The sequence below is a fragment of the Lemur catta genome, chromosome 15 (genome assembly GCF_020740605.2).
Source record: "Lemur catta isolate mLemCat1 chromosome 15, mLemCat1.pri, whole genome shotgun sequence".
Classification (NCBI taxonomy): Eukaryota; Metazoa; Chordata; class Mammalia; order Primates; family Lemuridae; genus Lemur; species Lemur catta.
In genome coordinates this window covers 47355128-47370405 of record NC_059142.1, presented here as the reverse complement: position 1 = coordinate 47370405, position 15278 = coordinate 47355128, and the positions used below count along the sequence as shown (strand labels likewise).

The 15278-nt window shown below is 44.1% G+C and overlaps 1 protein-coding gene across 2 annotated transcripts in view; it reads left to right on the top strand.

Moving 5' to 3' along the window:
• The first annotated feature begins 11760 nt into the window (after positions 1 to 11760).
• The window catches only part of FAM20A (FAM20A golgi associated secretory pathway pseudokinase), a 53636-nt gene continuing 50118 nt past the window's right edge, over positions 11761 to 15278 (top strand). Inside the window, exon 1 of one of the 2 annotated variants that reach the window (XM_045569515.1) lies at positions 11761 to 12484. In XM_045569515.1, coding sequence (XP_045425471.1) covers positions 12075 to 12484 — 410 coding nt within the window. In that variant the 5' untranslated portion in view covers positions 11761 to 12074. The remainder of the gene's footprint in view (positions 12485 to 15278) is intronic. The other variant, XM_045569514.1, reaches the window with a different exon arrangement.

Sequence of the window (15278 nt, the reverse complement as noted above, 5' to 3'; positions counted from 1 at the left end):
TGCCAGTTATCAGTTTATTGTCTCTCAGTTCCAAATCTACCTTTCTTTCTCTCCTGCTTCGTGAAACTGGAACTGGACCCTGTAGACATTGCTCCTTTACCGGTTAGCATAATGACAGGCTTTGTTAACAGAGGGTGCTGGAGGAACACTGCAAGGCAGTAGTGGCAGGAAGATGCTTCCCTTCTAGGTCCCACTCCTTCATTTTATTTCAGCATGGGACCCTTGCAGCCCTCACAAACTCGCTCCAACCACACTAACAGGTCAAACTTCCTCCACCCCCCCACCACCACCCTGTGGCTGTTTCCCTAGGGTAGCTCTGGCCACGGCCTCAGGGATCTGTCTCCCCCTCCCACGGACATTTCTACACATCAACATGGCCTGATATCTGGAAGGTTTCTTTGCCACCAATGGCTGGGTTTTCTAGTGGTAGACACGCCCTCTACAAAGAGGTCTAAATTTCAGCCTTGGGTTGAGGGCAAGGGAACCCTCCTAGATCTTAGTTTCCCCATTGTCCACTTTTATTCAGCTTTGATGTGGTAGCTTCTTTTTTGCAGCTGCTACTTTCAGATCTCTGTAGAGATGTCTTATCACTTTTGCTAGTTAACAATTCCTTTTATTAAATTTTTCCTTTTCAAATAATTGGTATGCTTTTCATCTCCTAACTGGACCCTGATACAAAGTCTATCTGCATTTACATTACTAAATTAACTTCCTGAACAGTTGCTTCAATTTACAATTCCTTCCCTAAGCCCTAACCAATTCTGAATATTTTATTCATTCTCTGCAATAAAAATATGATAAAAAAAAGAAATGATCCCTTGTCAATTGTTTTAATTTGCATTTCTCTGATTACTAGTAAGGTGGAGGCAAGACTATCTGAGAATACATCGCACTGGCAGGCGTCATTTCAAACCAACAGTGGTTACCTCTGGAAAATAAAATAGGATAGGGAAGAAGGAGAAGGAAGGAAGACTTTCGCTTATTGCTCTAAAACTTTGTACATTGTGCAAATATTTTACAAAAAGAAAATATTCATGTGTTATTTGTATAGTTCAAAGTCAATGCATCATGAAAATAAGGGTCTGCCGAGCCGTGTCTCTGACTGCACATTACTGCTGATAGAGTTGTTGCCTCCTCAGCAGAGCTCAGCAATCAGCTTTGATAATGGTTTATCCATACCTGATACCACGGGCTCCAGACATGACCACAGACTTGTCCTTCTAAGGCTGCATCTGGGACACCAAAGGGAAGTAAGGACTCCACATAATGCCTGGTTACAGCAGCTGTAGTTCCTATATTTCCTGGGCTAGGAGACTCATTACTTTTAATGCACTGTTTCATTGTAAAAGCATGTGTAAAACCACAAGTTGTACCCTAAATCCAGATTTTTAGCTCATAAAATATGATCATCATAACTCTAGAGAAGAACAGAGGGAGAATGTAGTGCCTGCAGGGTCCATATGCCTTTTCCAAGTTACCAACTGTTCACACACAAGTTCATACGAGTCGAAGTTTGTGAAATGTGGGACTTGGTCTATCCCAGAAAGAGGAAGAGGGCATGACTAGTTAAGCACAGGCTTAGGCCACAGTCATCTCTCTGTTTCTAAAATGATTAATCATCTTTTACACCTTTCATCCTTGCTTCCAAACTAAAAAAAATAAATAAATAAACCAGCATGAAGAGGGTTAAGATGATGTCATTGTACTTGTCCCAACTATAATTGGTAATTTTATGATTCTTTATTTGACAGAGCTAAAATATTATTATAACTAATATATTATAATTAATTGAAATTCTTCCAGGAAGGAAGGGTCCTTTATTAATAATTATCCAGGCAGTTAATAGGCCTCTGTCAGGCTGAACTGCATAGGGAATGGATAGGGAAATGGCAGCCACTGCGAGCAGGGCAAGTTGCCCTAAATATTGGGGGATGATGAAATAAAGCAGCGGTCCCCAACCTTTTTGGCACCAGAGACTGGTTTCATGAAAGACCAGAGGTTGAGGGAAAGAGGGGGCAGAGGGAGGGCATGGTGGAGCTCTGCAGCCCGGTCCCTAACACAGTCCAGTACCGGTCCACAGCCTGGGGCTTGGGGATCGCAGAAATAAAGAGAAGAGAACTCTCATGGTGGGGAGGATTTGTGGGAGCAGGGTGAGAGGGTGAAAGGGAGACCCACAAAGCATGGACAATATGAACAATATGAATTAAGGATGTTTAGAAAAGAATACTAAGCATTGTGTACCTCCATAATGTCATTCTCACTTCTCCACCCCCTCAAAAGTTACTGAATGAAGACCTATGTTAATTTTCAAAGCTTTTTAGAGTCATTTCTATTTATTTTAGTTGTATTGATGTTCTGAGACTGAACTTTGAGCCAGAACAAGATATTTATTTGTATTCCATTTGTTTAATGTTTGTCTCACCCACTAGCTGTGAATTCACATAATGGACTAGGAGTTGCTAGACAATAGTTAAAATGCTTTAAGACATGACTTTCTAAAGACCCGAAAAGTCCCAACTTCCCACCTTCTGAGAATAGCTATGCTGTCAAGGTAGTAAAAACTGAAACAGGGAAAACACATCTGTTGTTGATCAGTCTGGCATCTAAAGCTCACATAATGTATGCAAGGATGCTGCTCAGAAGAATTACATGGTCTGAAAGCAGCTACACATAAAGCTCATGGATGTCTTCCCATTCTAAAATATAAATTCAGTTAATTTAAGTCAAAATTGTTCTTACACATATTCTTTACCCTCTATGATGTATCTCCTTTAAAAAAAAAATAAGACAAGCTTATTGACTGCTGACTTTAATTAACTTGCTTCACCTTGACATCAAAGCCCAACACTTTATCTCAACCGTCTCTTTGAAAAACTAGAATTGCCCAGGATATGAGGCCACAAGATAAATCGAGTTTTTAATGACATACTTTAAGTATACATAAAAGTATAGAGAAAAATATGGCCAACATACACATATCACCACCCAACTCTGTCAAATTTTAACATTTTTTAATAGATCCTTCAGATTTTTTCTAAGAAATAAATCACTTCACATACTAGTGAAGTCCCATATATTATCTTCAACAATCCCTTTTCTCTCACTTCAATCTTATACGTAACCACTATGCTGAATTTGGTGTTCCCTAAGGATTGAATATTCACTTCCCCCCAAATTCATATGTCAAAGCCTAAATCCCCAATGTAATAACATTCAGAGGTGGGGCCTTTGGGGGGTAATTAGGGCATGAGGGTGGAGCCCTCATGAATGGGGTTAGTGCCCTTATTAGAGGATGAAAAGACCAGAGTGCTCTCTCTCCACGTGAGCATACAAGAACATGGCTATGGCTATGTGCAAACCAAAAAGAGTGTCCCCATCAGACGCTGGATCTGGTGGCTCTCTAGCTTCCAAAACTGTAAGAAGTAAATTTCTTTTATTGAAACCTCCGGTTTATGGTATATTTGTTATAGCAGCCCAAAGTAAGACAGTGTTCATTATTTTCATGCATATTTTTATAATTGTGCTATACATATATTTATTCATAAATATCAAAAATTATTTTGCCAGTTTTGAAGCTTACCTAAACAGTATTGTACTGCTACACACACACACACACACACACACATACACACACACCATGTATAAGTATTCCTATTCTTTTACAACTTGAAGATGTATCTATACTGAGAAAATACAGTTGTATTTCCTTCATTTTAACTGCTATTTCCCATTGTATGATCATGCTACAATTTAATAATTTGTCCTCCTATGGATGGACGTTTACTCTTTTGGCCATTCTTTGGTATTAATAAGACATACTGCAGGAAAAATCCTTTTGGATGGAAGTATGCATTATTTGTTTTTTGTTTTATTTTGTTTTTAACATGGAGTTAATTGAATAATATGATCAATACAGTTGACCTTTTTTTTTAACATAGTAGTTCTGTTGGTTTTAACGCATGTACAAATTCATATGACCACCATCACAATAAGAATATAGAATAATTCCATCACCCAAAACAACTCCCTAATGATGTTCCTTTGTAACCACACCTTGGTTACTGCTCCTAATGCCTGGCAACCAATGATCTATTCCCTGTCACCACAGTTTTTCCATTTCTAGGCTACCACATAAATGTAATCATACAATATGAAACCTTTTGAAATTGGATTCTATCACTCAGCATAATGCCTTTGAGATACATCATGCTGTTGTACATATCAATTGTTTGTTCCTGTTATTAATACGTATGATAATATTCCATTGTATGACATACAACAGTTTATCTATTTGCCCATTGAAGGCCATCTGCATATTTAATTTTGACAATTATTAATAAATCTGCTATAAAACTTTCATAGACAGGTTTTTGAGTACACATAAATTTTCAATTCATTTGGGTAAATACCTAACAGTGGATTACTGGGTCATATGGTAAGTATATGTTTATCTTTCCAAATGTTTGAAAATTTACCAGTTATCTTTCTATCATTCATTTCTAGTCTAATTCTATTATGAACAAAAGAGAATAATTTGTGTGATTTTGATTCTTTTAAATTTTTTAATGCTTGTTTTATAACCAGGATATAGTCTATCTTGGTAAATGTCATGTATACTTGTAATTAGATCTAGTTGGCCAATAGTGTTGTTCACTTCTACATCCTTGATGATTTTCTATTTGCTCTATTATTGGAAAAGAAAGGAACATTGACGTCTCTAGGTATAATTATTGAATTTGTCCATTTATCTTTTCAGTTTTACTTTATATACTTTGAAGTTCTGTTAGAGATAAACACATTTAGGATTACTATGTCTTCTTGGTGAATTGTCCCTTTTATCATTATGTAATGTCCCTTTTTATCCCTGGTATTTTTCTTGCTCTGAAGTCTACTTTGTCTGATATTAATATAATCATTCCAGATTTCTTTTGATTAGTGTTTGTCTGGTATATCATTTTCTATCCTTTGACTTTTAACCTATCTATTGTTATATATACACACATCAGGTTTCTTGTAAGCAGCATAATATTGGCTTTTTTAAAAAAACTTAATCCATTCTGACAATCTCTATCTTTTAATTTGTGTCTTTAGACCATTTACATTAAATATAATTATCGTATGTTTGCATTTAGGTCTACCATTTTATAATTTGTTTTCTGTTTATTCCCTATATTTTTTGCTTCTCTTCCCCCTTTTTCCCCTTTTCTGCTTTCTTTTCTGTGTTCCATTTTAATATATTTATTAAATTTTTATTATATTTCTTAGTATAGGTTTTTAGCTTTCTATCTCTTAGCAAAGTATAGTACTATAATCTAGGGATTATAATATCCAGACTTAATGTTCTTCAGTCTATTTAGAATTAATATTTTACCACTTCAAGTAGAATGCAGAATCCTTACCAATATTTTGGTCCTTAACCTTCTTCCCTTCATGTTGTAGTACTCATATGCATTATGTCTACATATATTGAAACTCCAACAGATAATGTTATATTTTTTTTCAATGATCATATGTATTTTTTAAAACTTAAGATGAAAGAAATAATATTATTTATATTTACCCAGATATTTACCGTTTCTGTTGCTCTTCCTTCATTCCTGATGTTCCAGGTTTCCCTCTGGTAGCATTTGCCTTCCATCTGGAAAATTTCCTTTAGGATTTCTTTTACAGCATGTCTGCTGGTGATGATTTCTTTAAGTTTTCTTTCATCTAAGAATGTCTTTACTTCATCTTCATTCCTGAAGGAAATTAATGCTGGTAAGGAACTTTGAAATTGTCTAACTCAAAATACTCATTTACATGTGAGGAAAATGAAGCCCAGAGACATTAAATAATTTGTCCCATGCCACCAAGCTAGCTGATGACTGAGCCAGGCCCACAGTCTAAGCTCTCTAACTCCCAGTCCAGTGCTCTTACTCTCCCTACACAGTGCCCTGGTTTGCTATCTCAATTATTCAGTTTATCCTGGGAATAAAGCTATGCAAAAAGAGCTTGATTATTATGTGCTTAGTAGGAAAACAAAGTAAAATTATCATTTTTAGAATTGCAAAGGACCTTAGAAATCATTCACTTCGGTGTTTCATTTTCAAATGAAGCCCAGAAAAGGTGATCCAGTTTCCCAAGGGAAATTTCTTAATAAGTAGAGCCATGACTTTTTACAGCAAGATCACACTACTTACTCATCATTTGTAAAGAACAGGCACTTGAGTTTTTTGTTTGTTTGTTTGTTTGTTTGTTTTTGTTCCCCGGGAGTAGTGATGGATTGTGCTGTGCCAAACATACTCTCTCTCTCTCTTTTTGGCCCCCTTATGATCTCATGACACAAGTTGTATGGCCAGTGCTAAACAATGGATCCTAGCTGTACTATTTGCAATCAAATCTTTATCCTCATTAACACTGTCCACTGTCCATGATTCCCAAACTTCAGGTATGTCAGAATCTTATAAACTAATAAGAATCAGCTTGTTGAACATGCACATTCCTGGCCCCATTTCCAAAGTTTCTGATTCACTGGATCCAGGTGGCCCTAAAATTTGCATTTTTATAAACATAACAGGTAATTCTGATCCACAGTCTGCACTTTGAGAAATCTCTGGCTTATATTGAGGCATTGTGTTTTGGTCATGAACAGAAAATTCTGGACTTTCTAGTTCAGAATAAGGTGTTGGGTGCCACACCAACTCAGCCTCAGGTTTCTGAACCTCATTCCACTATGGATCTGTTATTCACAGTAACATTAATTTCCTCTCTTCTCTCTTGCTGACTGCTAGCAGGTAAGTGTAGCGTTGCCCTCACACATGTCTACACTGTAATGAAAACTCTGGCAGACACAGATATCTATGTTTAGTGCAGTTATTTCTTTATATGTCTCTTACCTACTGCTTTCTCAAAAGGTCCCTTGAGATTCCATTAGATGTTCTAACTAAATAAAATAGTTAACACCTATCTGGAGGTAGATTTTATAAATTCACGTTTTTATCTTAAATACTGTTTTCCCAGCCACTCCCCACCTCCACACATGAGTACACATGGACCAACAAACACCATTTATTCTACAGGAATTTATTTATTAATTCTCATCTGCATGCCTTGCTGTGTGTGAAATCCTGTGAACGGAGGAAAAGGAAAGAGAAAGCCTGGTAGCCTTGAACTCGCAGAGTTAGAGTCTAGTGTAGAGAATCAACCAAACGAGGAACAACTAGTCATATTCTAGGCAACATGGGATCACGTGCAAGATAAAAATAGAATATAACCTTCACAGATCGAGGAACTGTGGCGTTTAAATGTTGACTCTGTTGTTTTCATGATTTAACTCTTGGAAGTGGAGAGCTTGATATTTAGCTAGACTAAAAGGAAACACAAGTGCCCTTTGCGTTTGCTCCCCTTAATGCATGCATCAGCACAGATTCCTAATCTGCTCAGTGTACCGCCTTGCACTTTTTCTTAATTGGCTCACAGGTACAGACAGATCTTGTCTCTCTAATGATCACAAAAGATTCCTGAAGTCAAGAAGGAACTGTGTCATGTATTTCTTTATGTCTCCTACAGGCTCCAAAACCATGTCATTTTATGGTAACCAATAGTTAAGGCTCTGCGAGGCCCTGTACTAGGCCCTGAATGAGATTCCACAGTTGCAGAGATGGCCAACACCCCTGCCTTCAATCCCCAAACATTTCTTGAGCATTTCCCAAATGATAGGCCCCCTCCTTAGAGCTCTGTGTACATAGCTGAGTAACATTCTCCCTCTACACTCAAGAGGTGGTGCTCCAGCGGGGAGGATACGTGTGCACGGTGTTAATTTACAAGGGCTGCTGTAACAAAGTACCACAAACCAGGTGGCTTAAACAACAGAAATCTATTGTCTCAGAGTTCTAGAGGTTATAGATCCAAGGTCAGGGTGTCAGTAGAGTTGGTCTCTTGTGAGGGCTATAAGGGAGAACTCTGTTCCATGCCTCTTTCCTAGCTTCTGGTGTTTGCTGGCAATCTGTGGCAGTCCTTGCCTCGTATTACCTCGAGGTCTACCTTCATCTTCACATGGTGTTCTCCCCGTGTAAGTGTCTCTGTGTTCCAAGTTCCAGTTTTCATAAGGACGTCAGTCATATTGGATTAAGGGTCTGCTCTACACCGATAGGACTTCACCTTAACTAATTATTGCTGCTATTGCTGTATTTTCAAATAACATTATCTTCTGAGGCACTGGAGGTTAGTATTTCAACATATTAATTTAAGATTTCAACATATTAATTTGAGAGGAGGACATATTCTACCCATGACACATACAAACAACTAAACACAACACGCCAATGCCATCATAGAGGCATATCTGAGGAGCTATGCCGGCCCATGACACCACATGGCACTGAGTTTAGGGAGCATGAGGATAAACATCAAAGAAAATTCAACAAGTGGACAAAGCTTAGGTGGAAAATGGGTGTTTTCCAGGTAGGAAAAGGAAAAAGCATGTCTGTGGGAGCTTGAAGCACTTGGGAATTGCAGAAAGTATTATGCGGTGGAGACAGAGGAAGAGGGAATTGGGGGGAGGGCCTACAAAGGAGAGAGGAGCTAGTAATCAGACCATGCAGAGCCCTGTCACAATAAGTGACCTAACCAGGAGACAAGGAGAGGCTGTGGGGAGTTTTCAGAAAGAAAATAATCCTGGTTGTATCTGCTTGCTGGAAAGCTCACTCTGGTGAGAGTGTGGGTGAGCACTGAAATGGAGCAAGATTGAAAGCAGAGAGACCAGTCAGGAGACTATGTGCAAGTCTAAGGAGGAAATTACAAGGCTCTGGAGACAAAAAAAAAAAAAACAGTAGAAATGGAAAAAGGAGGATGGACTTCCAAGGGGAAACTTGACACAGAATGATGGGCCCCTGCAAACAGCAGCGTGGGGTAACTTCGGTGTGGACGGAGAGGTTGTAGATGAGGCTGGAGAGGAAGACAGGAGCTAAGACATGAAGGATCAGAGCAGGAGAAGGAGGGGAAGGCTCATTTGTGGAAGAAGAGATCTGAGACAAACCTTAAGGATAGGGGCATCTAACCAGCCAATCCTGCTGGTAGGATTTCCACTCTCCCACCCCAACTTCATTCACACCAGTATCTGACTTCCATGTGCAGTTCTGTCCTTGACCTTTAAAGGGCAGAAAAATATGTTAAGATAATTTCCAAACAAGTTGGAAATATTGTTCCCTAAACTGGGGCCAAACAAAAGAGTCTACTAAGGGAGTGTGACCTTATGGGTTGGGGAGAACTGAAGTCATAAGACATGTGACATCTTCATGTCCATGTCCCGTGGCAGTCCAGAAAAATGCACACCAGTTTGCCACACAGTTATTGCAGATACAGCACTATGGTGCAATGCCTGACTTCTTCACCTACTGGCCATGATGCCTAATTAGACACATCAGAAGTTGCAAATGTCTCAGAAATTGGAGACCAGTTAAAATTTAATTCTAGATTAAAAAGGAGAAGGTTCAAGAACCCCTCAAAATGACCGCCATATCCTGGTGAATGAGGGAGCCGAGAGTAGTATCATCTTGGGGTTTTTCACTTGGAGTGGGCATTCAGACCACGGTGTTGCACTCACGAACAGGGTTCCTTTCTGCTCTCTGCCTTTTCCATCCTTTTCCATTTTTGTCCTACCCATGAACAGTGTGTCACCTAACCTAGTGTACTACAGCAACCAAGAGTAATCATAATTATAGTAAACACATATTTCACACTTATTTAGATGAGCTAGAGCAGCAGTCCCCAACCTTTTTGGCACTAGGGACCGGTTTCATGGAAGACAATTTTGGGGGGGGCAGCGAGAAGTGCTCAGGCGGTTTTGCTGTGTGCCCCACTCTTCCTAAGTTACATGGAGGACAATTTTTCCACAGATGGTGGGGCGGGGTGCAGGGTCAGCGTAGCTCTGCAGCTGGGCCTGGTCCTTAACAAGCCAGGGACTGGTATTGCATGGCCCAGGATTTGGGGACTGCAGAGCTAGAGGCTATTCTAAGCAATTTAAATAAAGTCATATGCCACATAACAATGTTTCAGTCAATACAACAGTGCTCCCATAAGATTATAAGATCTTATTTTTACTGTACCTTTCCTATGTTTATATATGTTTACATACACAAATACTTACCAATGTGTTTCAATTGCCTACAGTTTTCAGTACAGTAACATGCTGTACAGGTTTGTGGCCTGGGAGCAACAGGCTGTACCATATAGCCCAGTTGTGTAGTAGGTTCTACCATCTAGGCTTGTGTAAGTACACTCTGTATGTTCACACAATGACAATATTGCTTAAGGATGCATTTCTCAGATGTGACCCATAACTGTGCTTTATTGAAGCCTCAGAATAGCCCTAGGAGGTCGGTTCTATCACATCTCCTAGGTAGGGGTGGCAAGGGCAGCAAGAAATCTTCCACTGAACCACGGGGAAAAGAATTCTGGTCTGAACCCACAAGTCCAAAATATGCCTGAAGGTTCTCGACTCCAGCAAGGGAAGGAACATGGTTAAAGAGTAGGATTAACATACATGGAAAGCTCTGCTGCCTTGGCGGGCAGCTCATGGCAGGAGTCGTCTTTTCCTGAACATTCGGCAGGGTGGGGCCGCCTCCCCAAGGGGACTTGTGCTGTACTATACTCCCAGGTCATTAATAGAGAAGCCAGGCGTTCGGGCCTCCCTCCCTCTTCCTCGAAAGGGAAGCCGGGTGGGGGGAGTACAAATTAATTACCTCACAGGATATCGGGAGAAAGCCTGACCGTGCTCCCTGGTGATTCATTTGGGTGGACTACTTTCACACTCCAAAGTTCGGAGTGGGGTCAGCAGGGCCCCTCCCTCTTCCAGCGCAAGAAACATTTCCTCTTCTTAAAGCACAGGCAGAGTAGGAATCAAACTGCATCCAAACAGGAAATCGCCAAGATTCTAGGTAAAACTGGTGCCTTACTTTTAAAGGTCAAGATCCTTCATCACCCATTCACCAAGTGGGTGTTTCCTGAGCACCTACTACGTGCCAGGCACGTGCCATGTAGTTGTCATGAATCTAGTATGCGCCCTGCTCTTGATGGGGGGATACAAAGAGAGAAGAGATACCACCCCCCCAACACACACACATCTGGCAGAGCTTACAGAAAAGAAGGCTTTTAGGGGGCTGTGGTGTCTTCTTTCTAAAAATAAAAATGGAAAATAAAAGCTTCAGCCCCCTCGCCTGAGTCCCCCAAAGTGTCTGCACTGAGACCTGAGCAGGGACAGGAGGAGGCCTGGAGCGCCTGGGGGGCGGGGGGGCAGGCGCAGGCAGCGGGTCGGGTGACAAGGTGGACGCGCAGAGCCGGCAGAGGGCTCGGAGTTGGCTGTCGAGCTGCGCCAGAGGCAGGTGCCAGCTGAGAGTGGGCGGAGGTGCGGGCGCCAGGCCAGGCGGGGGGAGGTCCGCGTTACCTCTGCCTCCGGGAGTCCGGGCGCGCAGACAAGCTCCCCGGAGCCGCCCCTGCTTCGCCAACTCCCCACTCCCGCCGCCCGTGCCAGCCGGGGGCACTGGCGTCCTCGCCGCCCGCAGAAGGAGCCGCGGGAGCAGTCGCAGCCGCCGCCAAGCGACAGCATCCTCGGGAGAGGCGCCCCGGGCTCCGCGGCCGCCCGCCTCCGCCCGCTCTCCACTCTCCTCCTCGCGGGCGTCCCCTGCCCCGCCGCCCGTCCGCCCGCGGTGGCGGCCGGCACTCGCGCTCCGGGCCTGTCACCTGCCGCGGGCGCCTGGGCGGGCGGGCGCGGGGCAGAAAAGGCGAGAGAAGCGGACACGCGGGAGACCACCATCCCCTCGGCTCCACCCGGCGCGGAGAAGCGACGCCCGCTGGCACCGCGAGCCCCGGCGCTCTGTGCACCTGGTCCCCAAGTTCAGGGACGACACCCCTCAGAGGGGCTTCAGCCCGCGCGGTGAGCACTCCCGCCCCGCCGAGCCCGGCCGGCCAGCTGGGGGGACTCCAGGAGCCTCTTCTGCCTGCGCCCCCGGCGCCCTCCCGGGTCCCCGGAGACGGCCCGCCCGCCCCCGGCGCCCCCACCGGCCGGCGCCCCCTCCGGCCCGCGCCCCGGCTGGGCCATGCCCGGGCTGCGCCGGGACCGCCTGCTGACCCTGCTGCTGCTGGGCGCGCTGCTCTCCGCCGACCTCTACTTCCACCTCTGGCCCCAAGTGCAGCGCCAGCTGCGGCCCCGGGAGCGCCCGCAGGGCTGCCCGTGCGCCGGCCGCGCCTCCTCCCCGGCCCCGGCCCCGGCCCCGGCCGCGGCCCCTTCGGCCCCCGGCACGGTCGCACGCAACTTTTCCCGAGCCGGGCCCCGGGCTGAGCCGGCCGGCGGCGGCCGCAGCGGCTCGGGCTCCAAGCTGCAGGCCCTCTTCGCCCACCCGCTGTACAACGTCCCGGAGGAGCCGCCTCTCCTCGGACCCGAAGACTCGCTGCTGGCCAGCCAGGAGGCGCTGCGGTATTACCGGAGGAAGGTGGCCCGCTGGAACAGGTGAGGACCCCGTCCCGGGGACCCTAGAGCGCGCGCGCCTGCGCCGGCCTCCCCGGGCCCGCCCCCTCCCGGGCTCTCTGTCTAGTCTCCCCTGCTGCCCCTGGCGCTGGGCTTAGAGTGTTCCCCACCCGGACCCCACCAGCTGTGGGGGACCTCCGAGTTCAGTCCTGCGGTAAGAGCTCAGTGCGAGAAAAAGTTTTATGCTACGGCGCAGAGAAGAAACTCTGAGCCCCTCCCCTTGAACTCCTCGTGTGTTGGTTACTTAGCCCCACTCCCGTTCCAGGGGCCATTCCCACCCGCTTTGTCTTGGTCCTGATGTGGAAAGCCGCTGCTGGACTCCGGTTCTGTCCCCAAACAGAGCAACTCCACAGCTGGTTCGAATTCAGCACTTAACTTCTGCTCTTGGGGCAGACCTGAGGGAGCACCTTCCAGAAAGCATGCCTCTCCCCCAAACCCAGCTCTTCCCCTTCCCTTACTCCTCTGCCCACTGTCAGAGCACAAGGGGTGAGCTGCGACAGGAAATACACGCTCAGGTCTCTGACACAGCCACCCCATTGTTCTTATTTAAATCATGCCTTGTCCCTCTCCGGCGAGTGTTATAACTTAAAGGCAGTTTTATTATCTTGTATTATCGTGATGATTTGAACTGACTTGGATGAGGCTGGATGCTTCTGCAGAAGAGATAAAAATCTGCCTGGGAATTTTTAAAACCCAAAGCAAAATGTAGAGGGGAAAAATATCAAACCTATTTAGGATAAAATTAAGAAGGATATTTTAAAAAAATGGGGACGTTGGGGGAGGCAGAATGGTCATTGTTGAGATCCCCAGCTAATGGCAGGAAGCCTTCAGGGGGGTTAGGCACTCTGTTTTGAAGTACAGAACTTGTCTGAATATCACTCGCATGCAGAGTTCACTTTTGCACCACACCCATCTCTTTTTAATACAAGAGATTTCAAAATGAGATGTCATCTGTGGTTTCATAGTCCCTCGGGAGGATGGGAAGACCATAAATCTCTGTTGAAACTCAGAGCTAGCCCAATGTAACCGCTCGTTATTCATTCTGTAGTGCTGAGACTGGGGGCAGGGGGGAAAAAAAACTTCAGAAAAAATTTAAAAAGGAAGAAGTTGAGTTATTGGCTGAATCACCGTGATGCATTTCAATTGCAACTCTATGGCTGATGATTTTTATATTAGAAAGAAAGTGGTTCTCAATTCTATTGCTAATTGTGTGCAATAATAAAAGGCAATTTGAGATTGCTTCTCAGACACTGTCATTTTCAATATTACCTTTATTTCATCAATAACATGGGCGTCTGGATCAGTGAACTAGGAAATTTTGTCCTTAGAAAAATTATCTACATGTCTACTGCAGATCTGAGAGCAAGGGATTGTGGTCAAAGTCACTTGCTTTTGTAAATGTGATCATGTTCGTGTAGTCACATTTCTGTAGCCTTAAACATTCCTGTGTTACTTTGTTCCTAAAGGAACATCTGGGGAAATATTTTGGCAGAAAAACTAGATTCTTTCTCACCAAACTGTTTTACAGGCAATTTTAAGTTTGATTTCCACACCCTTATATGTCAAAACAAAAACAAAACACACATGCACACATTTACTGACCAGAAATGATCTTAGTCATTTAACAGGATTGATGGGGGCTGGTGACTTCGCTATATTCCGAGGTCACAGAGTGGTCCTGTATGGTTGGGTGAATATGACAGTTTCCCAAGCAAGGTTTGTGGGCCCAAGAGGGTCAGCTGCACTTACAAATGCTGACACCGGACCTCAGAGGCAGAGAACACCCTCCCTCCACCCAAACTGTATTGTAAACGTCAACATGGTGATGTTAATAAGCAGATGTGTTGTTACTTATATCAGGCTTAAAAATGGAAAACAGAAGACTCATTAGCCGGTGTGAATTGGAATCATGGTCAGAGTTCTGTTGTGAGAGGAAGTGGCTCATTACCTTAAGTGAGAGTGCGCCCGACCAGTATGAGGTCATGGAAGTGCTGAGGAAGCACGAGTGCTTGCTGCTGTGTGGGGCCAAGGAAGCCTCCAGATCCCAGTGCAGACTCGTAATTAGAAGGACAGCAAAGGGAGTAACAATGAATGACCTTGGTCATTGTTTTTCTCTTGCACAAACAATTGTAGCCACAACCGTGCCAATATTCAAAATCTTGTGATTGAGAAACGTATGTGGATGCCACCATGCCAATAACTAATATCAAGCGCTAGCCAAAATAATTGTGTCAGCGAACCGTCTGCCACACCAGTGGAGGTGCGGGGAATACAATAAGCCAACTCAGCGTTCTTCATCACTTGCGCAGAAGAGACTGTTAGTCTGAGTGATTTTTAAAAAATTTTTACCACCATACTTAATAAGGAATGGCACGAAGTCAGAAAGCATGTTGAGTTCATTACCAGTGAGAGGTAGGTGAGGGCTTATCTCCTGCCCACCCCACCCCTCACATTCCTTTGTGATTTCCAGTAGAAAGGGGAGCTTGTACAGTGCTTTGAATGTTTTGGGTTCTCAATCAATATTTGTCCATTGGGTGTCAATATTTAGTTAAGTTACAAATGGGAAGACACCTTGTGTGTAGGGTGGACTGTCCGTGTGCTATCTGACCCTGAAGTTTTCTGCAAACCTCCATAGGCCGCTGTTCTTCCCTCCCTTTCTCTCTTTTCCCCACAAAATGTAAGTAAGTGTGGCACAATCCAGGTTAAAAATGTAATCAGGGAGAGTGTTTCTGTCAGGTAGTCGACTGCTGATCACAGCCAGCGAGACAACGCCAGG